At 44.3% G+C, this 25,213-nt stretch overlaps 1 protein-coding gene across 5 annotated transcripts in view; it reads left to right on the forward strand.

The window, feature by feature from the left end:
• MAPRE1 (microtubule associated protein RP/EB family member 1) overlaps nt 1-25,213 on the forward strand; it is a 30,969-nt gene that overhangs the window by 2,866 nt on the left and 2,890 nt on the right. For 4 of the 5 annotated variants that reach the window (XM_055373310.2, XM_055373311.2, XM_055373312.2 and 1 more), the window contains exons 2-7: nt 1,337-1,472; nt 3,308-3,431; nt 11,387-11,532; nt 14,326-14,533; nt 17,428-17,549; nt 24,313-24,465. In XM_055373310.2, coding sequence (XP_055229285.1) covers nt 3,311-3,431; nt 11,387-11,532; nt 14,326-14,533; nt 17,428-17,549; nt 24,313-24,465 — 750 coding nt within the window. In that variant the 5' untranslated portion in view covers nt 1,337-1,472; nt 3,308-3,310. The remainder of the gene's footprint in view (nt 1-1,336; nt 1,473-3,307; nt 3,432-11,386; nt 11,533-14,325; nt 14,534-17,427; nt 17,550-24,312; nt 24,466-25,213) is intronic. The other variant, XM_031004767.3, reaches the window with a different exon arrangement.

The raw sequence follows: 25,213 nt of genomic DNA on the forward strand, positions 1-25,213 counted from the left end.
TTAAACCCTTCTATGACCCTTTTCAGATAGGTGGCTTTAACTTGTAAGGGAACTGAGGTACACTGAGTTTAAGTAACTTGCCTAAGATCACACAACTAATGAGTGACTGCCTCACATTCAAACCCATGTCCTCCTGGCTTGAAATCCTCAGCTATTTGCATCGAGTGGATTGCTTCCTGGCCCAAATCTGGCTCGAGAATGGTTCAGAAATAACGAGATAATGACAATTCATTGTGGGACTTCCTATCATAAAGGTTTGAATGAATTGCTCTGGAAACATAGGGATTAGTTTCCCAGTGGAGTCAGTAACTAAATTGTGTTGGTGTCTTGCATAACATGGTTTTATCAGCTGATTTGGGGAGTGTAACAGTGTTGATGATTTGCTTTCTGACAAGTTTATATAGACACATTTTTCTCTCTTTGACACTGTTCTGCCAACCTGAAAATAAGTAGTGAGTGCTTGCTATGTGCAAGATACTATGAGGTGCCTGGGAGATGTGAGGGCACGTAGACCTGGCAAGTTATTGACCTCTACAGACCTCAGTCACCCCATAAAAAGGGGACTGGATGGGTGGATTTGCCTCCTCTGGCTGTCACATTCTGTGGCTTGGTGAGTCAGGAGGCTTGCAGCACCTTAGTGCAGGAGACTGATGTGGAAAGACCAACTCTAGTCACTAGGTGGAGGGAACGAAGTACCGTAAGAGAGCAAGGGGCTGGGATCTCAGGATTGTTCCAGATTGCTCTGCATCTTTCCCCTGCCCCTCCCCACTGGTAATGTTGCTGTCTTATGAAATGAAGAAAATTGTAAGTGTCTAGGTCACTATGAAGTCTCTGGTATTTCATAGTGTGTCCTCATGGTGACTGCCCAGGGATTTGATTTAGATCTGGATTAGCCTGCCTTTATCTTGAGTCTTCCCTCCCTACTGTCTGTTCTCTACTAGCAGTCAATGTGATCTTTTTCAAACTGAAATGAGAGCAAGATTCTACCGCACTTAAAACCTGAAAGTGCCTGGGCGTGGTGGCTCATGCCTGTAATCCCGGCATCTTGGGAGGCTGAGGTGGAGGATTGTTTGAGGCTGGGCCGCAAAATGAGACCTGGTCTCTACAAAAAATTAAAAAATTAGCTGGGCTTGGTGGTGACCATCTGTAGTCCCAGCTACTTGGGAAGATGAGTCAAGAGGATGGCTTGAGCCTGGGAAGTCAGGGCTGCAGTGAGCCGTGATTGTGGCATTGCACTCCAGCCTGGGTGACGGAGTGACACCCTGCCTCAAAAAACAAACCAGACAGTGGATTTCTTAATAGAATAAAATCCTAACTCCTTCTGTTCCCGCCTCAGGCTCTGCTCTCCTTGCTCACTGGGCTGGAGAGCCCTATCTCTAGAGTTTCATGTGGTTGCTTCCTTCTGATCCTTAAGCTCAACTGTTCATCGCAGAGAGGCTTCCTCTGACCACATTCCGTAAACCCCGTTGCATGTAAGTGGTTGGTATGAAATGATGTTTGTTGGTGTATTTGGTCAGTGTCAGACTTTGCACCACTGGAATGTGAACTCCCTGTGGACAGGCACCTTGTCTCTTGCTTTTCTGTATCCTGGTCCCTAGAACAGTGCCTAGCATGCGGTAGAGCTAGTAAACATTTGTAGAATGAGTGATGGTTGACTACACTGGTGCTCATAGACAATAACGCCCACATTTACTAGCATTTGAAAATTAGACTCATTGCTGTGTGTTTATTGTTTCGAATTTGAAAGCCTAGCAGAAAAGGGAGGGAAGAGAATGTGGAGGCTGGGGCTGGGCAGGCTTGCCTGCCAACCCCAGGGCCTCTCTTGTCCTCACCTGTAAAATGAGGGACATGAAGTGAACCTTGCAGAGGGCTGTCAGGGTTAAACAACAAGTGTCTGTGAAGTATCTGGCACTTAGGCCCACAGATGCCCTACCATTGCCAGGTAGCTCTGCAGAGAATTAAGTACAAGGATTCTTCACCTTTAAGGTCATTTGATACTGCCTTTTTAATATCTAGGTATTGAAAAGCTGATTTACTTTTTCAGTTATGAAAGAATTTATAGTTTTTTTTTTGTTTTTTTTTTTTTTGGAAATAGGATCTCACTGCCTCAACCTCTTGGACTCAGGCGCTCCTCCCACGTCAGCCTCCGAAAGTGCTGGTATTACAGGCATGTGCCAGTGTGCCTGGCCTAGGTATAGTCTTTAAGGAAAATTTGGGAAGTAGTGAAAACTATAAATAGGAATTAATAAAAACCCATCGGGCCAGGCGTGGTGGCTCACGCCTATAATCCCAGCACTTTGGGAGGCCTAGGCGGGTGGATCACCTGAGGTCAGGAGTTCTAGACCAGCCTGGCCAACATGCTGAAATCCTGTCTCTACTAAAAATACAAAAATTAGCCAGGCATGGTGGCATGCGCCTGTAATCCCAGGTACTTGAGAAGCTGAGGCAGGAAAATCGCTTGAACCTGGGAGGCGGAGGTTGCAGTGAGTTGAGATCGTGCCATTGCACTCCAGTCTGGGCAACAGAGCAAGACTGTCTCAAAAAAAAAAAAAAAAGAAACAAACAAACAAAAAACCATTATCTGAAGAAAATTGTAAACATTTTGATATCTTAATGGGTAAGTTTGGGCTGATGTTTTCTAAACAGAAAGCATTCTCGTTTGTGCATCTGCCTCTCATCATAAAGCACTTACTCATCCCTTTATTTAGTGCCTCTTGTAGTTTAGAATTGTATATTAATCACATTAAAATGGGGCCTCAATTTTAGTCTGGCTGGTGTTGGGCAGTTCATTTCAGGTCATGTTTGTATGTGGAAATCCAGGTTCTGTGGCTGGAATCTTAGTGTCTCTCGTTTGGCCTCATGGGGAAGAAGGTGAGGCTTAAAAAGTCAATGTACCTAGGCTGGGCGTGGTGGCTCACACCTGTAATCCCAGAACTTTGGGAGGCCAAGGTGAGTGGATCACCTGAGGCCAGTAGTTCAAGACCAGCCTGGCCAACATGGTGAAACCCCATCTGTACTAAAAATACAAAAATTAGCTGGGTGTGGTGGTGCACGCCTGTAATCCCAGCTACTCGGGAGGCTGAGGCAGGAGAATCACTTGAACTTGGGAGGTTGCAGTTGAGTCGAGGTCGTGCCACTGCACTCCAGCCTGGGCGACAGAGTGAGACTCTGTCTCAAAATAAAAAATAAAATAAAATAAAATTGAGTGTTCCTATAGGTTTGCTTTTGGTGACTCTCTAGGAAACACTTGACCTTACTTGCATGCCTAATGTAACACGGGCCCTTCTCTTTTCTTCCCATGCTTTAGAAGATGGCAGTGAACGTATACTCAACGTCAGTGACCAGTGATAACCTAAGTCGACATGATATGCTGGCCTGGATCAATGAGTCTCTGCAGTTGAATCTGACAAAGATCGAACAGTTGTGCTCAGGTAAGAGAAATCTGCTGGATCATTTTTCTAGGAAAGCCTGTAGGTTTTTCAGGAATGTGAAGGCCTGTATCTGACTGCAAAGCCACACAGAGAGGTTCAGGTCTTTGTTAGGGCCACCCTGTTTCTTCCTCTCAGCCCTGCCTTTGCTTCTGCTTCAAAAAGGAACTTTTTTTTTTTTTTTTTTTGATGGAGTCTCGCTCTGTTGCCCAGGCTGGAGTGCAGTGGCACGATCTTGGCTCACTTCAAGCTCCGCTTCCTGGGTTCACACCATTCTCCTGCCTCAGTTTCCTGAGTAGCTGGGACTATAGGCGCCTGCCATCACTCCTGGCTAATTTTTTTGTATTTTTTTTAGTGGAGATGGGGTTTCACCATGTTAGCCAGGATGGTCTTGATCTCCTGACCTCATGATCTGCCTGCCTCGGTCTCCCAACGTGCTGAGATTACAGGTGTGAGCCACCACGCCCGGCCTTTTTTTTTTTTGAGATGGGGTCTGGCGCTATCGCCCAGGCTGGAGTGCAGTGGTGCAGTCTTGGCTCACTGCAACCTTTGCCTCCCGGGTTCAAGCGATTCTTCTACTTTAGCCTCCCAAGTACCTGGGACTACAGGCACGCATCACCACACCTGGCTAATTTTTTTTTATATTTTTAGTGGAGACGGGGTTTCACCATGAGGTTGAACTCGTGACCTCAAATGATCTGCCTGCCTCAGCCTCCCAAAGTGCTGGGATTACAGGCATGAGCCACCATGCCTGGTTGGAACTATACTTAAATAAAGAGTGTGCTCTGGCCTGCAGGTCCACCATCTTCTGCTCTAGAGACTGCATTCTGAGGCCTGAAGCTCAGCCCCGACTTCTTGGTGTCTATTATTGTGCATCCAGGTTGCATGTTTTATTTGAGGACAGTAATTGTATTAATTACTGTCTACTGTTCTAGTTTTATGTTAGTTCATCAGTGGCATTTCTTATTCCCAAGAAGTACAAGATCAAAGTCTAGCAAATATCATTTCAGCCACAATTTTATGGAACTACTGTTTAACAATAATTTGGCAAAGATGTAATGATTTAAAGTCTCGGTGTGGTGGCTCACGCCTATAATCCCAGCACTTTGGGAGGCTGAGGCAGACCAATCACCTGAGGTCAGGAGTTCAAGACCAGCCTGGCCGACATGGTGAAACCCCGTCTCTACTAAAACTACAAAAAAATTAGCCAGGGGTGGTGGCAGGCGCCTGTAATCCCAGCTGCTCTGGAGGCTGAGGCAGGAGAAACGCTTGAGCCCAGGAGGTGGAGGTTACAGTGAGCCAAGATCGCACCACTGCACTCCAGCTTGGGTGACAAGAGCGAGACTCCGTCTCAAAAAAATGAAAAAGAAGTAGTGATTTAAAACAAGAACAAAAACATGGTCTCTTTCTATGTGTGCTAATCGTATGACGTGGGAAACTAGAAAGAAGAAAACAAAAAAATGCCTTATAATTCCACTATTCAAGCTGGCTACTGTTCACTCACTAATCATGAGCCGCTGTGCCTGCCCTGGATCGATCTTAAATTACTGCCATTGCTTGGCCGGGTGTGGTGGCTCGTGCCTGTGATCTCAGCACTTTGGGAGGCCGAGACGGGTGGATCATGAGGTCAGGAGTTCGAGACCAGCCTGGCCAACATAGTGAAACCCCGTCTCTGCTAAAAATACAAAAAATTAGCCGGGCTTGGTGGCACGCACCTGTAGTCCAGCTACCCGGGAGGCTGAGGCAGGAGAATCACTTGAACCTGGGAGGCGGAGGTTGCAGTGAGCAGAGATGGTGCCACTGCACTCCAGCCTGGGTGACAGAGACTCCATCTAAAAAAAAAAAAAAATTTATTGCCGTTGCTTATAGGATTTTTTCTTTTTTTTTGAGTTCAGCTTCTGCCCTTCCTTATTTTATAGCTGGGTCCTAGTCTCGGTCTTAGTTTCATTGGCTTGTCTTGTTATTTCCTTGGTGAGGTGTATTTAATCTTGGTTTTATGGATGGTCAGATGGAGGCTACGTGTGAAGCTGTACAGTAACACAGTGGTGCCCGAGAGTTGTGTTTATTCAGCATTAATTACTTTGCTGATCATAGACAACAGGCTGTTAGCCTTAGATCTGTGCTGTGTCCCCCCCCACCATTTTCTATTAGTTTCCTCATTATTCATTTCCCTATCCCCATTTGTGTGAGGCTTTTAAAGCACTTGTTTGACCTGTGTTCTGTGACTAATGTGAGGATGAGGTCATCCTAGTTTTCACTGGAGCCAGCTTTTTACCAGCAATTCCCTCTAAAATTTACCTTTTTCTGTAAATATATTCCAACGTCTATTTCACTTAGTTAATTGGAAAATGTGATCTTTAATGTTTAGATAAGTTGTATATGTGCTGATCGGGCTCTAGGTTTATCTCATTCAGGCAGGGAGCTGTTGTGGACAGGACTGGGCATAAAGAGGCTTCAGTCTGCTCTGAGCCATGTGACTTTTGACAAGACCCTTAATGTCTTAGTTCTTCATCTGTGAACTGGGGCAGCGATACCTGGCCCACTTGTTGGCCAGTGTGAGAATCACCTATAATAACAGCTCTCAGATAACTGATTGTGTGCCAGACCCTGGAAATGAGTGCAGGTCATTTGATGGGGGCACATCCTCCTTTTACAGATGAGGAGACTAACCCTGGGGCACAGCTTATGTATTACAGAACCTGGTTTTGAACCACATCTTTCTGAGCACACAGCCCACATGCATCCTGCTGCATACATGTTATATCTTTTATAGAAACATTTGGAGGGGATTAAACAAATGTAAATTACAAATGTAAATTACATATAGTTAATTATAGTGATACTGTTTCACTATAAAGTCTGTGAGGTTTGTCAGTTGTTTTTTTTTTTTTTTCTTTTTGAGACTGGAGGCTGGAGTGCAGTGGCGTGATCTCGGCTCACTGCACCCTCTGCCTCCCAGGTTCAAGCGATTCTCCTGCCTCAGCCTCTCCTGCCTCAGCCTCCTGAGGAGCTGGGATTACAGGTGCGTGCCACCTGTAATTTTTGTATTTTTACTAGAGACGGGGTTTCACCGTGTTGGTCAGGCTGGTCTTGAACTTCTGACCTTGTGATCCGCCCACCTCGGCCTCCCAAAGTGCTAGGATTACAGGTGTGAGCCACTGCGACTGGGCGGTATGTCAGTTTTGTCTCATGTCTGCTACTTTTCCCAAATAAAGTGCTTATTCTCCCTAGAAAAGGGTAAGTGCAGGACACTTAACTGTGATTTGTAAACAAACTTGTTCATTCATAACTAGTCTTCTTGAAAGCAGTATAAGATGTCTCTTGGAGTATGTAGATGGTTGCATTGTGTTTCACATTGGTGTTTAGAAAATGAGGTCTTGCTTCCAGTACGAGAGCAGACAGGATGAGACACAGACATTGTCTCTCTGAAGAAGGCCCGCAGCCAGGGGTTTGGAGTCAGAGAAAGTGAGGCTCCTCAACTCCTTGTGCTTACTGAGGTCCAAGGAGAATTCCAGGAGCTTTTGATGCTGGTGCCAGATCCTTCCTAACCTCATCTCTGATGAGCAGAGGACCTAGCAGACCAGAGTTCTCCACTAAACACAGCTGTACAAAGTAGGAATACATTTCTTCCTTGAGAGGGCAAAGTGCTGAGGTCCTGTGTTAATCTGCCTGCTGCCTGTGAAGTGGCCAAATTTTGTCAGCAGTGGGCTCTCCTACCCCCAACAGTGAACTGAGCCTTTGCTTGGCTCTGGTAGAGGGAGATTAGGCAAGGATAACTTTCAGTGAAAGATTTGGCAGGTTGTTTCAAGATTCATTAATACATTCTGTAGTCTCCGTAGTTTGGAGAGCTAGTCATCAAGTATTTTGGAAAGATAGTCATCATGAAGAAAAACCTGGCCAAAGAGAATGATTTTTATGAGAGCTTTTTTTTGTCAGAAAGGGAGTACTGGTTGCTTTTGTGAATTGTTCCTGTGTTGCATTCCATATTCAGGCCCCTCTGCATTTTCTCAAGAGCACAGCTTGGTCCTCTGTACATGTAGAGGGGCCTCACTGAATGTATTCAGCTCTCCCCTTCTCCTCCTTGTCTTCTCCCTCCAGCCTGGCTTCCTTTATGGGTTCCTTTGCAGCAAAGGTGTTGATGTTCCCAGGCAAATGGTAGATTCCTTTCTCCTCAGCTTAATGTGGGGCCCCAACAGCCCTTGAGTTCATGTAAGACAGCTTGACGATCTTGCTTCTGCTGCACTGCTAATGACATGTCCTCCTGCTCTGGGAGTGTGTTATCACACCTGTAACCAGGCCTCCCCCAGCTCAGATCTGGTCTGATATTTCTGTTTATGGGCTACTTTTGCCCTACCTGTCATTACTTAAAATCTCAGCTTTGTTTTCTCCTCAGGCTAGCTCCCTTTTCCAGGTACTCCATTTGGGGCCATGATTCCATCTTTCTTCCAGTGTCCCAGGCCTGAGAAGCATCTTTTGAGGCTAATTCACAGTTTTATTTGTCTTCTGAAAGAGCTTCTAGATCCAGCCCCTTCTCAGATTGCTCACTGCTGCTGCAGTGGCCTCCTGACCGAACACTAAGTTCCCTCTAAGTTCCCAGCCCCCACCTTCCCTTTTGTTATATTGCATAAGTCTGCAGCCTTTCTGAGGGACTGGTTTTATCAAGTCACATTTCTGATCAAGGAAGTATCTCTTCAAACATTTTTTTTTTTTTTTTGAGGCGGAGTCTCGCTCTGTCGCCCAGGCTGGAGATCTCTGCTCACTGCAAGCTCCGCCTCCCAGGTTCTCACCATTCTCCGCCTCAGCCTCCCAAGTAGCTGGGACTACAGGCGCCCGCCACCACGCCCGGCTAATTTTTTTGTATTTTTAGTAGAGATGGGGTTTCACCGTGTTTGCCAGGATGGTCTCGATCTCCTGACCTCGTGATCCGCCTGCGTCGGCCTCCCAAAGTGCTGGGATTACAGGTGTGAGCCACCGCGCCCGGCCTCTTCAAACATTTTTGCCTAAGTCTTCAAGCACCTCCTTGATTTTTCCCTTGCTTTACATAAAGCAAACCAAAACAGAAGATGGGAAGCTCATTTTCTTCTGATTATGAATAGTTAGGTTTTCATTAAAAAAAATTAAAGGCCGGGTGTGGTAGTTCATGCCTGTAATCCAGCACTTTGGGAGGCCGAAGTGAGAGGATCACCTGAGCCCAGGAGTTTGAGACCAGCCTGGGCAACGTGACAAAACCTTGTCTCTAAAAAAGAAAAAGAAACATGAAGAGAATCATACTCGCATAAAAGTCTATCAGGAGGACTGGATGCCAATATTTATGTAATTGATTCTTTCTCTTTTTAGAAATAGGGAAATAAAGAAGAATGTTTCTTTCATTCCTGTACAATTCTGGTAACCAGTTTCATGCATAAGTTGTTGACTTTTTTTTTTTTTTTTTTGAGACGGAGTCTCGCTCTGTCGCCCAGGCTGGAGTGCAGTGGCGCGATCTCGGCTCACTGCAAGCTCCGCCTCCCGGGTTCACGCCATTCTCCTGCCTCAGCCTCCCGCGTAGCTGGGACTACAGGCGCCCGCCACCACGCCTGGCTAATTTTTTGTATTTTTTAGTAGAGACGGGGTTTCACTGTGTTAGCCAGAATGGTCTCGATCTCCTGACCTCGTGATCCGCCCGCCTCGGCCTCCCAAAGTGCTGGGATTACAGGCGTGAGCCACCGCGCCCGGCCGACTTTTTTTTTTTAACTCCTGTGCAATTTTGGTAACCAGTTTCATTCATAAGTCATTGTCTCTTTTTTGTTGTTTTTTTTTTGAGACGGAGTCTTGATGTGTCTCCCAGGCTGGAGTGCAATGAATGGTGCGATCTCAGCTCACTGCAACCATTGCCTCTTGGGTTCAAGCGATTCTCCTGCCTCAGGTTCCCAAGCAGCTGGGACTACAGGCATACACCACCACGCCCGGCCAATTTTTTTGTATTTTTAATAGAGACGGGGTTTCATCATGTTGGTCAGGCTGGTCTCGATCTCCTGACCTCAGGTGATCTGCCCGCCTTGGCCTTCCAAAGTGTTGGGATTACAGGTGTGAGCCACCGAGCTTGGCCAATTTTTTTTTTTTTTTTAATTGTGTAAAATAGTACTGGGTAAAATACCACTGTGGATATAGTTGCTGAATAGATCGTCTTCTATTTGGGTTTTTAAAAAAAGTTGGTCCGTTTCAAAAAAAAAACAAAACAAAAGAATGCCCTCAGTGTACTTTTGTTGGATGAGTGAATAAATCAGTCACCTCAAAAATCAAGGCCTTAACCTTCTGAAGATCCTTTCTTAACTAAGAATGTCACCCTGGTCACTGAAGTGCCCCTGCTCTCCTTTATGTTGACTTTCCAAAAATAACGGTAACTGAACATGCTGGAACCAGCAGAGAACTGGTTCGGCCTGACCTCAAGTAAGTTGAATATGCATTTTATGGCAGTCTTGAATTCTGCAGATTACTTATTACTTAACCACTGGTTTAGCTTCCCAAGCTTGTTCCTTTGGCAAATTAGCCCTGGAAGGGCAGTAAAGTACACAGTGAAGCCTGCTGTGAATTAGGAGAGTTCAGTTTGTAGGCATTAGAGAAATAATCTTCCTGGAAAGTTTAAGCAGTAATAAAACACTTTTTGGGAAAAAAAATGGGCAAGTGGGGGAAGGAATGAAATGGGATGAAATATTGCAATAATTTATTACAGTAGTCTCTTTTTTTTTTTTGAGACGAGGTCTCTCTCTGTCCCCCAGGCTGGAGTGCAGTGATGTGATCATGGCTCACTGCAGTCCTTGACCTCTTGGGCTCAAGTGATCCTCCTACCTCAGCCTCCTGAGTAACTGGAACCACAAGGGCATGCCAACACGCCAAGCTAATTTTGGCATTTTTTGTAGAGACAGGGTTTCACCATGTTGCCCAGGCTGTTCTCGAACTGCTGGACTCAAGTGATCCACCTGCTTCCCTAAGTGTTGAGATTACAGGCGTGAGCTGCGGTGCTTGGCCTTATCATAGTAGTCTTTATTTATTTATTTTTGAGCCAGAGTTTTGCTTTTTTTTTTTTTTTTATTTGAGACAATGCAGTGGCCTGAGAGAATCACTTGAACTCAGGAAGTAGAGGTTGCGGTGAGCCGAGATCGCGCCACTGCACTCCAGCTTGGCAACAGAGCGAGACTCTGTCTCAAAAAATAAATAAATAAATAAAAAATTAATAGAGGAACACAAAAATGTCTTCTGTTCAACTTTATTAATTAAATGACGGGTTGGCCGGGTGCTCTACAAAAAGAATAAAAAACTAGTTGGGCGTTGGTGGCACGTGCCTATAGTCCCGCTACTCCAGAGGCTGAGGTGGGAGGATCACTTGAGCCTGGGAGGCAGAAGTTGCAGTGAGCTGAGATTGTGCCACTGCACTCCAGCCTGGGCGACAGTGAGACCCTGTTTCGAAAAGAAAAGAAAAGAAATGATAGGTTAAATGTATTTAGAGATGTAAAAAGCCCAGGGAGACAGACGTCTTAGGGAAAAAAATGTTTTTTAATCTAGATCAAGGATGGATCTTGGAAATCGCCTCCTGAAGAGGAGGGTATATCTTTGTGAAAAATCAGAAAATGTCACTTCTGCTATTTTCTTTTCTGTATTTTAGGCATTCATTTTTGTTTCTAATGGTCATTTTATTGTCATGATGATTACCAATAAAGAACAGGAGTTTTAAAATTTTGTAGAAACACTCCTTTTCTCCTTGTTATAGGCTTTTGGGTTGCAAGTATGTTGTAGAATATATGGGGTGAAAACCACAGTCTTGTTACAGATTTTAGAAATTGACTTCACATGAAGTCAGTGAAGCTTTTGGTTTTTGTAGGTCTACTTCACAATTTTAAAAATTGTATTTGGTTTAAGTGGGTCTGGGAAGAAGTTCACCCTGCTTCTTTAATTGTATTTTTCTGTTGCCGTTGTTCATTCAGGGGCTGCGTATTGTCAGTTTATGGACATGCTGTTCCCTGGCTCCATTGCCTTGAAGAAAGTGAAATTCCAAGCTAAGCTAGAACACGAGTACATCCAGAACTTCAAAATACTACAAGCAGGTTTTAAGAGAATGGGTGTTGACAAAGTAAGTAAATGTTCTCTTTTATTGTGGTTAATGTTCCTTAATGATCGTTACTAAGGAGGTAGATGCTAGCTTATGACTTTGGACATTTTCTTTTTTTTCTTAATTTATGTAGTTAACTTTTCTCAGTTAACACAGAATTTACTGGGAGCAGTTTGCCCCTACCTTCTTGCCCCTATTCCCCTTGCTTGTTTCTTTCTTCATCGTCTGTGAAGTTAGTAACTGTTTAGAGGAGTCAGCCTGTAAATTTGTACAGTGATTTTTATTTTTAAAAAATTCCTGTGTAATCTCTAGTAGTCTGGAATCTAACTCTCTTAATCTGGATTTACTTCTGTAAAAGCATACTGTATGTAGAATAGTTCCAGTAGAGAAGATTCTAGGCCAGGCGTGGTGGCTCACACCCGTAATCCCAGCACTTTGGAGGCTGAGGTGGAAAAGATTCTAGAAATTCTTGCTTTTTATAGAAGGATACAAGGAGGCTCCGTGGTGGGTGCTGGAAAACTCCTTTCTGCCCCCAAAGGTTTTTGAAGGTAACAGAAACATGGTCCACCAGGCATGGTTTAGCACAAACATTTAATGTTTAGCACAAATATTACCTCTGCTTTAGTAGATAATAGATTAAGTAGTTTATCCCTTCCCCCACCCTTGTGAAAGGTTTATCCTTTTAAGCCATTTTTGGGGGGATAACTTTTTTTTTATGGCAAAGGTAGTAACACCCCCAATTATCTTGCTGGTGTGTCTGGTTTTTATTTATTTTGAAATCAGGATTTTTTTTAAATTTTAGTTTTATCTCTATAATATATAAAATAGGCATTTATAGTATAAGAATATCACTTACTTTCCAGGCATAGTTTAAATAGAGTTCATATACAGTAATTTTGCATTCATTATTATGGAATTTTATTTTTTGAATGTGGAAAATGTCTAAAGTATATAAAAGTAATAATAGCGTGCAAACAATAAATAGTAAATAGTGTAATGATGCCTCTTGTAACTCAATGGTTAGCATGGCCAATTTTGTTTTATATCTAATTCTATCCTATCCTATGTATTCTGGGTTATTGAAGTGAGTACAGAGGTAATATTTGTGAATGTTTCAGTATCATGCAAAGTAACTTTTAAAAATTATATTTGTGAGAGGGGTGGATATATTATTGGATATATTCTTTTATAATACATTGCAACTGGAATCTTTGGAGATTAAAAGATAGTTAAAAGCCAGGCATGGTGGCTCATGTCTTTAGTCCTAGCTACTCTGGAGATTGAGGCAGGAGCATCACTTGAACTCAGGAGTTTGAGGCAGCAGTGAGCTATGATTGCAGTATAAGACTCCAGCCTGGGCAACAGAGCAAGACCCCATCTCTAAAAAAGATTAAAAAGTTAAGTTGTGGCCAACACTTCAGTGATTTGAATACTTGAAAACGCAGTATTCTTGTATAATAGAAATACTTACAGGGTCCTTATGTATATTTGTTATTTTTTGTGTGTGTGTTTTTATTGGTGTTTTGTTTTTTTTTTGAGATGAGGTCTTGCTGTGTTGCCAGTGCTGGTCTAAATTCCTGGACTCAAGCAGTCCTCAAGATAGCTAGGATTGCAGGTGGGCAGCCCTGCCCCCAGCAAGCATGTTTTAATAGGATTTGGAATTACTTGGAAAACATGTCATTTTGTAAAAATTTATCCTGAGACTGATTCTGCATCTTGATCTATTTTCAGGTTAGAATTATTCTTTTTTCTTTTCTTTTCTTTCTTTCTTTTCTTTTTTTTTTTTTTTTGAGACGGAGTCTCACTCTGTTGCCCAGGCTGGAGTGCAGTGGTGCAGTCTCAGCTCACTGCAACCTCCGCCTCCCGGGTTCAAGTGATTCTCGTGCCTCAGCCTCCTGAGTAGCTGGGATTACAGACGCCCGCCACCACACCCGGCTAATTTTTGTATTTTTAGTAGAGACAGGGTTTCACCATATTGGCCAGGCTGGTCTCAAACTCCTGACCTCAAGTGATCCACTTGCCTTGACCTCCCAAAGTGTTGGGATTACAGGTGTGAGCCACCACACCCGGCCCAGAATTTTCTTGAACACAGTTCATTGTAGATGCCTTTGGTTGGTTTGTGCAATGGATTTTTCTTCCCTTTTCTTAAATGGGGTCTCTCTCTGTCACCCAGGCTGGAGTGCAGTGGCACAGTCTTGGCTCACTGCAACCTCTGTCTCCTGGGCTCAAGCAGTCCAATCTCAGCCTCCCAAGGAGCTGGAACCATAAGCGCATGCCACCACACCTGCCTAATTTTTTTGTATTTTTGGTAGAGCCTAGGTGTCACCATGTTGCCCAGGCTGGTCTCAAACTCTTGACCTCAAGCAATCTGCCCGCCTTGGCCTCCCAAAGTGCTGGGATTACAGGCATGAGCCACCGTGCCTGGCCTGTGCAATGGATTTCATGCTTTGTGATAGGCACTGTGGCCATGCAAGTTATATAGCGGACCTACGCTTTATAGCATAATGACACTTGTATCACGTCTTAGGATGTGCTTGGATGGATGTGTGTATGTGACTTATATGGTACTTGTTCCTTTTTTGTTTCTGATCCCTTTTCATACATTTGAGAGAGTGGGGAGGGGTTGGGAAGTGTAGGTACTCTTGAAGGCAAACTGCATGAAACTTGCTTTATAAATTTAGGGGCTTAGCCCTAAGGTCTCTAAAATATTTTTTTCTCCTTTTGGCAGAGCTTTATAATGAATTGATGCATGGACTAGTTTGATGCTTGCCAAAAGCCTCTTCTTTGGGGCTAAACAGTTGTTTTTCTCTGCAGATAATTCCTGTGGACAAATTAGTAAAAGGAAAGTTTCAGGACAATTTTGAATTCGTTCAGTGGTTCAAGAAGTTTTTCGATGCAAACTATGATGGAAAAGACTATGACCCTGTGGCTGCCAGACAAGGTCAAGAAACTGCAGTGGCTCCTTCCCTTGTTGCTCCAGCTCTGAATAAACCGAAGAAACCTCTCAGTTCTAGCAGTGCAGGTAAAAAAACAACCCCAAAACGTTTCCAAAAAATAGCGTTCCAGATATTCACTGAGCATTCAACTAGAATTTTTTTCAGTAGCCATAGGCTTAGGGATCTTAAGAAATATAATCCCAGGCATGTGGCCAGAGCATGGATTTTGGCATCAGGCAGATAGCTGTGTGTGTCCTTAGGTGTCTGCAGCCCTGTGTAAGCAACTTCAACTCTGCCCCACAGTCTCCTCCTCTATAAAATGGGAATTTTATTACTTGCCCCAGATGGTTTTTGAAACTTGAACAAGTTACTGTATGCAGTTTTGCCAAAGCTCTAGAAATCCATCAGGCTAGCTCATGTAAGAGAGCATTATTAGTTCGTTCCAAAACAAGGGCATTTTTACAGAGCCCTAGGATGGGAAGTTATACCAGAGCTGAACTCCTTGAAGGAGGTGTGTAGGTCTCTCAGGGACTGCTCTTGGCTGTCTGTGTTATTCTCTCTGTAGACCAGCTTCCTGCGTATACTCACAGCTTCCCTACCTGCCCTAGAACTTTAGCTGCTAGGTGACTTTGGCTTGCCATGGTGCTAGCAGAGTCGGGGGTGGGGGTAGGGGAGAGGCTGATTTTACATACGTTCTCAAAAGGGTATGGGCTTGATAGCTTTCCCAAGATGTGTTTACATTAGTATAGAATGTGTATATTTTGGGGCAGGGTAGATATTCTACAGATGCTAATTTCTTCTTTTCCAGAGGATGGCAAGAATATTAGTTAAGGTTTCATAATACCTAGAGAGAGGCTTGTTCATCTGATAGAAGGGGTAGGTTGAGTGCTTTCTAAATAGCTTAATGGAGAGACAATTCGCATGCCATATAATTATATTTTTATATTTAAAGTATAAAGTTAAACGGTTTTTAATATATCCAAAGAATTGTGTAACTATCACCACAATCAATTTTAGAACATTTTCATCACTCTGAAAAGAAACCCTGTGCTGGGTGCAGTGGCTCATGCCTGTAAATCCCAGCGCTTTGGGAGGCTGAGGCAGGCAGATCACTTGAGGTCAGGAGTTTTAGACCAGTCTGGCCAACATGGTGAAAACCCATCTCTACTAAAATACAAAAATTAGCTGGGCGTGGTGGCGCATGCCTGTAATCCCACCTTCTCAGGAGGCTGAGGCAGGAGAATCGCTTGAACCCAGGAGGTGGAGGTTGTAGTGAGCCAAGATTGCACCACTACACTGCAGCCTGGGCGAGAGAGGCAGACGCTGTCTCAAGAAAAAAAAAAGAAAGAAACCTTGTACATAGTTAATAGTTGTCACTTCCCACTTTCCCCAGCTTTACCCCCTCCCTCCAGCCCTAAGCAACTACTTATCTGCTTTCTGTCTCTGGATTTGCCAGTTCTAAACTTTTCCTATACATGGAGTCATAGAGTATGTGATCTTTTGTGTCTGGCTTCTTTTGCTCAGCCTGCTGTTTTCAAGGTTCATCCATGCCCTAGCATGTATCAGTCCTTCATTCTTTTTTATTGTGGAATAATATTCCATTGCATGCCTATACCTCATTTGATTCAGCAGTTCATGGTCTTTTGCGTTGTTTCCCACTTTATGGCAGATAGGAATAATGCTGCTGTGAACGTTCATATACAGCTTCTGTGTGGACCTACAAGTTTTGATTTCTCTCAGTTACAGACCCAAGAGTATATACTCTGGGAGCAGAATTGCTAATTGCTGTGCCATGTGTTAACTCTGTATTTAACCTTTTGCAGAACTACCTGTTTTCCAAAGTGCCTCAGCTCTTTGCATTCCCATCAGCAGGGTTCCCGTTTCTCTAGATATTGAGTACTTTTTATTCTTTACCTGTTTAGAATGGGAAACTACATAGATAACCCTGTGCATTTCATATTTCAGATGCTGCTACCAGTTGAGTGGAGACGTGCATTAAGCATTTAGTCTTTGGGATAAACGTGCTAGAGAGAGTCATCCAGAGGAAATGCCTATTACTGTGGGTGAAAGGCCTTGTGATTATAGTTTGGGGTGTTAGGAGGATGAGATATTTTCAAACCTGGCATGTAATATGCAAACTTTACAAAATAATTGCTAAGTAGGTGAATCATCAGTGATATATATACCTTCAGGTTTAGCCCATTCTTGATTATTTTTACTTGTAGATAGGTTGGCTCCTTTACTCCTTTTTTCTTGTCTTTGTCTGCTTTTGGCTGTAAATACTGAGAGACGTCTATAAATACTAGTCAGTGTGATGCTTTTCTCTCCTCACTCTTCTAAACTCCTTCTAAAAGGTAAGCAGAGATGAAGATTTTAAAGCAATTCATGGGAAGAGCAGGCTCTCCTGCTCTTATGATTCCCTCCCTCTTCCACTCCAAGGAGTCTGAGGTGAGGAGTTAGGAGGGACCTAACTTTCCAGATGGGGAGCAGTGGGCACCTGGCAACAGCCTAGACTGTGTGCTCATGTCTAGCGTGAAGTTGCGTTTGCTCTACGAAGCTGGATTTGGTTTGTAGATGTGTTAACTAAATCTTAGCTGTTGTAACCAACATGAAACAACCTGTTTGTGGATTTGGTCAGAGCTGGGTTAAGGTGGATCATCTCTGTGCACCAGAATGACTGTACCCCTTTCAGATGATAGTCCTGTTCACCGCAGTGGAGAAAAGACCTCACTGAAGGACTTATTCCCAGCATGAAACATCATGACAGAAATTGGTATTTAACTCTGCTGCCAGGATAGAAACCACTCAGTAGGCAAATGTGGGAGTGTTGTCTTGCATGCGGGTGCTCTCTAGCATTGGTTCCCTTCACTGAACACCTGTGCAAGGCAGTTGGTCACAGCTTCTCCATGTTGTCTTGTGGATTTTTTGTTTGTTTGGGCTGGAATTACTCCTTTTCAAAAACATGTGCTCTCTTTTTCAGCTCCCCAGAGGCCCATCTCAACACAGAGAACTGCTGCGGCTCCTAAGGCTGGCCCTGGTGTGGTGCGAAAGAACCCTGGTGTGGGCAACGGAGACGACGAGGCAGCTGAGTTGATGCAGCAGGTGGGCATCCCTGTGTTTAGCACGTGAGTCACCTCGGGGGATAGGATCCTTGCGGTGGCCGGGGTGCCTTATCCGTTTTCTTAAATGAACACCTGCCTTGTTTGCTTGCCAGAGCATGTGACACGTGTGAGCCTCAGGTGCTGTGCGGGGGGCATGAACGTGGAGATGTAAGAGAGAGATCAGGTGTGCCTGGGCTCTCTTAGTGTGGCAGAAGCCTGTGCTCGGAAGCCAGTGCTTAGACTAGAATCCCATTGAATGTTTCTGGAATGCTGCCAGGGACCTGGGATTTGGAGAATGAAAGGTAAAGGAGGTCTCCTTTTTGAATAATTTAATAAAAAGGATTCCGCAGTCTCTCTGCTGAGTCCTAGACTGGGGTCACTGGAGACTGGAATTCAGAGTGGAACTGGTATGAAAAGCCTGTGGCTCTTCTAGTTCTGTTCTTAGTAACTGGGTGATTTGAAATGTCTTCTTCAGGAGTAAATGTCCTTAAGGCACCTGTCAGAGGTCTCTGTGGATCAAAACAAGTTTTAGACTTTTAGACATTTTCCCACTAATCCTTGTAATTGGTTGGTTTGCTTGCTTTCAGATGATTCTTTTTGTTAATTCTATTTTTTAAATTTTGTTTTATTAAAAAAGTTTTTTTAAAATAAAATAGCGATAGGGTCTCACTATGTTGCCAAGGCTGGTCTCTAACTCCTGAGCTCAAGTGATCCCCCTGCCTCAGCCTCCCAAAGTGCTGGAGTTACAGGTGTGAGTCACCACGCCTGGCTCCATTGAAAAAATCTGGGATGCTCTGTGATTCCAGTGAGTTTGGGATTGCATCCTTTTACTTTTCTAAAAGCCAAGTCCTGAAACTTGAGGGAATTGATTTCTAATGCAGAACCTCTCATGACCCACACTCAGACTTCTAAGAGATCAGGACAGTGAGAACCTGCCCAAAAATCACATTTCACTTTTTTATTTTTTATTTTCTTTTTTTGAGACGGAGTCTTGCTGTGTCGCCCAGGCTGGAGTGCAGTGGCGTGATCTCAGCTCACTGCAACCTCCGCCTCCCAGGTTCAAGGGATTCTTCTGCCTCAGCCTCCCGAGTAGCTGGGACTACAGTCGTGCGCCACCACGCCTGGCTGATTTTTGTATTTTTAGTAGAGACAGGGTTTCACCATATTGGCCAGGCTGGTCTCCAACTCCTGACCTCACATGATCCACCTGCCTTGGCCTCCCAGTGCTGGGATTACAGGCATGAACCACTGCGCCTGGCCCACATTTCACTTTTTCATTCTTTCATTTGTGTGTGCCCCGTGGTCTTAGGTGCCTTGGGAGTGTCCAGGTGACTGGGTCACCGTCCTCATCCTTGGAGTGGGTGTGGCTGACTTGAGCACCCGCTGGGGCTGTTACTTTGAAGTACAGAAGCCTCGGAAAACAAGGAGAGACTTCCTGTAACTATTTCAAGACATGGATTTCAAACACAGGAAGCAGTTTCAGAAAGAAATACGAGAGAGTAAAGAGTGGTTAATGTTGAGGCTCGGTAGCAGCGACTTGATCTGTGCTCTCCGAGAGAGTGTGCCAGGTTCTGCGGTGTGGCTGCTCTCCGCTCAGCTCTTTTTTTTTTTTTTAATTATTATTATTATACTTTAAGTTTTAGGGTACATGTGCACAATGTGCAGGTTAGTTACATATGTATACATGTGCCATGCTGGTGCACTGCACCCACTAATTCGTCATCTAGCATTAGGTATATCTCCCAATGCTATCCCTCCCCACTCCCCCCACCGCACAACAGTCCCCAGAGTGTGATGTTCCCCTTCCTGTGTCCATGTGTTCTCATCCGCTCAGCTCTTATCCTGGGTGATGGAGCCCAGGCTTGGGGTTCCATAGATTGGGGGAGAAGTAGGAGTGGCTCTGTCATTTCACTTCTATCTGGACAAGTCAGCCTCTCTGAACTTACTGCCTCATGTGTGAAGTGGGGCTGACACTTGCTCACAGCAGTTGAGCAGATTATATGAGCTGAATGTTAAGTGCCTGGAATGGTGTTTGTTGCCAATATCACTGGGATAAATGTCAGTGGATAAAAGACTGTGATGATTATGGTTCTTGTTCATGGTCCTGATAGAGTAGAATAATGTTCTTTAAAAGTTCACAGGAACCAGTTTTTTTTTGTTTTTGGCTTGTGTGAAATAATACGCGTAAATGGTCATAACAAAAGTAGCTAACATTTTATTTATTTATTTTTATTTTTATTTTTTTGACACGGAATCTCACTCTGTCGCCCAGGCTGGAGTGCAGTGGCGCGATCTTGGCTCACTGCAAGCTCTGCCTCCTGGATTCACGCCATTCTCCTGCCTCGGCCTCCCGAGTAGCTGGGACTACAGGCACCCGCCACCACGCCTGGCTAAGTTTTTGTATTTTTAGTAGAGACGGGGTTTCACTGTGTTAGCCAGGATGGTCTCGATCTCCTGGCCTTGTGATCCACCTGCCTCAGCCTCCTAAAGTGCTAGGATTACAGGCGTGAGCCACAGTGCCCAGCCGTAGCTAACATTTTAAAAGTGCTTATGTCATGCTCAGTGTAAGCACTTAATTTCACTTTCGCAGCAACCCTGTGAGGTTTTACACATAAGGATAATGAGGCTTGGAGAGGTTAAATAACTTGAGCTAGGATTTGAACCCAGGTATACCTGTCTCCAGAACCTAGATCAGTCAGTCCCTGCTGAATGGGGAGTTGAGGAAGAGGTTATTTGATTTATCTAAGGTATACAGATGTTTCTTTTCCTTGCACCCACCTTTGGAAACTGTAAGTAGTCACCAGATAATGACTCTGGGCAAATTGCTGCTAAGCGTTGATGAGAGTACCAAGGCATGGGAGATCTGACCTAGACCTAGACAGGTTTGATACACTTGGAGAAGATGGACTTGGTGCCTGCCTGTGATCAAGTCCCAGATGAGGGTTACGGAAGGCAAGAACCACAACTCTTATGGGGGAGAGTGTGATTGGGGTCTGAGGAGGCTTCCTTCCCTGAGGGGGTGACCAGAATTAGCTGCTTTGGACGGTCGGTGTTGTAGAACTTCAACAGTCGAGGTTGGGAGGGATTGTGGTCTTGAAGAGGCTTGTAACTCTGTTGTATGTCCATCGGTGCTGGGGAACATTGAGAGGCTAAGTTTGCAGAGGCTGAAGGTCACTAACCAGGTGCTTTGTTGATCCTGGAAGGCTGGGATCAAATGCTCATACCCAGCTGGTTCAACCCTGACATAGAAGTACTGTGTTTGGCCTGCACAGAGTTTTATTTATTTATTTATTAAATATAAAGGATTTGTCTCCAGGTTGTCAAAGTCCTTCCCATACCTGTTACCACCTCTCTTGGCTCATTTACATTATCTGGCCCCTCCTGAAAGTGTTTGCATTTGCAGCCCTTTGTAAATATGGAAAATGGAGCCACGTGGGCTTGTCAGGCTATGGGAAAATCAGTGTATCTGCACATACTACCTTGTGGTATTCGTATCCTTGGGAGATCTGCAAAGATTCTACATTCCTAAGTCGTCCTGGAGAAATTTACTTTTAGTTGATTTTAGTCCAAAGCAGTGCTGTCCAATGAAGGTAGAAGGTGAGTCAGAAGTGTGAGCTATCTGATTTACATGGTCTAGTAGCTACATTAAAAAGAATAAAAAGAAACAGGTAAAATTAATTTTAGCAACACATCATCTAATATGTAAAAAATAATACTCCAGCATATAATCAAATATAAATAATGATCAATGAGCTGTTTTACATTTGAAGACTCTGCTAGGTCTTTGAAATCAGGTGTGTATGTGATACTTGTAGCTCATCTCAGTGGCACTGGCCACGTTTAAGTGTTTATATAGACACATGTGGTTGATGGCTACTGTGGCCAGTGCAGGCCTGAAACACTGACTTGGGGCTTCTTAGGTTATAACTATTGCTTTACCTCAAGGTAAGGTTCTAAGAGTGACCTTAATTACTAGCTACAGGTTTTTTTTTTTTCTTTTGGAGATGGAGTCTTGCTCTGTCACACAGGCTGGAGTGCAGTGGCGCGAGCTCAGCTCACTGCAACCTCTGTCTCTCAGGTTCAAACGATACTCCTGCCCCAGCCTCCCAAGTAGCTAGGATTATAGGTGCCTGCCTCCACACCCAGCTAATTTTTGTATTTTTAGTAGAGACAGGGTTTCACCATGTTGGCCAGGCTGGTCTCGAACTCCTGACCTCAGGTGATCCGCCCGTCTTGGCCTCCCAAGGTGCTGGGATTACAGATGTGAGCCACTGCACCTGGCCAAGCCACAGATTTTTAATAACCTCATGAATACAGACTTGAAAGGAGTGCCACGTGAAAGCCAGTGTCTTAGTATATATTTTTTTAGTGATTTAGTGTTTGTTACGTGTGTATAGTTATGAGCAATATCATGGACAGATGCAACTTTGGCCTTTATAGGTGGGACCGAGAAGGCTGGGTATCTGGTTTGGCCTTGATAATTTGTTGGACAGAGAAGGTTTTAAAGGGTTTGAGAGGGTAGCATTAGTGAAACTAGTGAAACTAGGTGGATACCAAGCTAGCATTCCTTTTTTTTTTTTTTTTTTTTTGTGGCGTGATCTCAGCTCACTGCAACCTCCGCCTCCCGGGTTCAAGTGATTCCCCTGCCTCAACCTCCTGAGTAGGTGGGACTACAGGTGCGCACCACCATGTCCAGCTAATTTTTATATTTTTATAGAGACGGGGATTCACCATGTTGGCCAGGATGGTCTTGATCTCTTGACCTCATGATCCGCCTGCCTTGGCCTCCCAAAGTGCTGGGATTACAGGCGTGAGCCACTGCACCTGGCAAGCATTCCTTTTCATAAGCTCTTTCGACTTCCTTTCCTCCTTGGTCATTAATGCCACCAGGCATGTGATTAGAAGGCCCCTTCCCTGCCTTTTGGATTGTGGAGCTGTAGCTCTGAGTCTGCTTCCTGCTGGGGCTGGTCGGCTCTTGGCCTGTGTATCCCATGCTCTTTGGGGCTGTTGGTTTCAGGAAAGGCAGCAAACTGCCGCAAAAGCAGAGGTGGGGACAATGAGGGAAAATGGATGATTTAGCTTTGCCGGCCAACAGGCAGTAGCTGTACTGTATATATGTATGTATGTATGTATGTATGTATGTATGTATGTATGTATGAGTGAATGAATGATTGAATGAGACAGGGTCTTGCTGTGTCTCCCAGACTAGAGTGTAATGGTCCATTTATAGCTCGCTGCAGCCTTGAACTCCTGGGCTCAGATGATGTTCCTGCCTCAGCCTCTTAAGTATCTGGTACTATAGGCATACACCACCCTACCTGGCTAATTTTTAGATTTTTTTGTAGAGACAGGTTTTGCCATGTTGCCCAGGCTGGTCTCAAGTTCCTGGCCTCAAGCGATCCTCTCACCTTGACCTCCCAAAGCTTTGGGATTACAGATGTGAGTCACGGCAGCTGGCCCCTCTAGTACTTTATTGAAACTTTCAATTATTTTTTATTTCTGTGGCTGGTAAAGGAATAGTGAAAGGCTGTCTAGAACTGTGATTCCGGTTTGGTCTGACAAGACTTTGATGATGAACTTTGAAGTTCGTTTTGATAAAATTGTCCTGGTGGTGTCACCTGCTCCTCATCTCTGGATGCTTTTTGACTGCAGGTTATAAAGAGGGTCCTTTCTCCTGGGATGAGACTTGATCTCCTCTTTTGTGTTTGGTGTCTTCATCAGGCTGTGGGGAAGCTAGATAAGCTGTTTATTTCTGTTTTTAAATTTTTATTATTTATTTTTTAAAAAGATGGAGCCTTGCTATGTTGTCACAACTGGCTTTTAACTCTTGGGCTCAAGCAGTTCTCCCGACTCAGCCTCCAGAGTAGCTGAGACGCGTGCACCACTGCACCTGACATGCTTCAGTTTTTGTGGCTGAGTTCAGAAGGCTGGACTAGATGATTTCCCTGGTCCCTTTTGGCTTGTAGAATTCCCTTCTGCCGAGGTCGTTCTCAGTGGCTGTACCTTTGATTTTGTTGCTTTACTTTCCATGCTGCTCTGTGGCCCTGGCCTGTAAATACAGGTTTTTATGAGGGTTTTATGCTGCAGGATATGCCAAGCAACTTGCATTCATTGACAGTTAAATGGAATTCAGTTGTCATAGATGTGAATACAGTACACTGGAATGAAGATGCCCCATGGTTAAAGTACACACAGGACTATGAGTGTTATAACTTTTATTGGTCTTGGCTAGATAGAGTCCTGGCCTAAGGACTGAGACTGATTTCTTCATAGCCTCTTAATGGGAATCAGAGACCCTCAGTGGGGCTCATGGAGGATCAGAGCACTTTCCATTGGGCTTCCGAAGAGTTCCATTGAGCCCTTTCCAGGGTCCTTTCTATTGACCCCCTCATGCAATCAGACCTGGACTTGATTGTCCAGTCCCTTGGTAAGGACTCAGTTTATGATTGTCAGCTACCTTGCTAGGCTGTAATTGTCTCAGGCTTCCCTAGTTTTTTCTCCTTAATCCTTTTTCAGTCCCTGAGAAGCTTCTACATGTTTCAAGGGGTAGTCTGCTCTTTCTGGGAGCTGTTACCGTCAAGGTTGCTATAAACAAATCCATGTTGTTTATCTGAGGCTGAAGAAAATTGACATTAAACTGATGTGGTTTTTGTCTGTGTTGGGGTTTGATCAAAGACCACATCTCCTTTTGGGTTAGAAGTCTGCCTGATATTTTATTGCCATACTAATGCCAAGCATCTCACCCTTTTTAATGTCTTGTGCAGGTCAACGTATTGAAACTTACTGTTGAAGACTTGGAGAAAGAGAGGGATTTCTACTTCGGAAAGCTACGGAACATTGAATTGATTTGCCAGGAGAACGAGGGGGAAAACGACCCTGTATTGCAGAGGATTGTAGACATTCTGTATGCCACAGATGTATGTGTTTGACATGAGCATATTTTCTTTCCATTTTACATAGAAGGGTTGGTGAACTCTGTGCTGATGCTTGTTGTATTCCAGTGTTGCATTCATCAAAAGACTTCGTCTTTGACCCCTCAAAGTCAGCCAGAGGGCATCTCTGGCCAGCTTTAGCTTCTGCCTGAGGTCTGTGAGCTTTTGAAGAAGGAATAGGACAAGGAGGTGGCTGGCTTGCCCAGCATCTGTAGTATGTGGCCACTGATAGGTGATGAGTGCCACAAACTGCTCTTAGCCAGAAGCAACCCATGTCCTCACCCCACCACACCTCCTATTGCTTGGATCCCTCAGCTTCAGTTGCTGCCTCCATTTTATCAGGGCCTGGGGCATGCCCGGAGAAGCAGGCACATGCTCCCTTTTTCACAGCGCGCCCACATATCATGTCATGTCTGTGCATGCCTTTCTCCTCCCTCCTAGGAATTTGTCTGGTTCTCACTCCCTCAAAGTACTCTATGATCAAGTTTCTTTGGATCCATGTTTATTGCACAGTCAAATCTGTTGATATTAATCACGACATGTTAGTTGATCAGGGAAGACTCATTTTTTTCTAGATTTAGGATTGTTATCTGGCTGTGTCCACTGTTTAATGGTGATGTTTGTAATTCTGTGTGCCTAGCAAGGTCTGTAGGATCAAACTACAAACTACTGGTAGTATGTGTAGTACTATGCAAATACAAGGTAGTAATAATGCTGTTACTATCACTGTCCT

The sequence above is a fragment of the Gorilla gorilla genome, chromosome 21 (genome assembly GCF_029281585.2).
Source record: "Gorilla gorilla gorilla isolate KB3781 chromosome 21, NHGRI_mGorGor1-v2.1_pri, whole genome shotgun sequence".
Classification (NCBI taxonomy): Eukaryota; Metazoa; Chordata; class Mammalia; order Primates; family Hominidae; genus Gorilla; species Gorilla gorilla.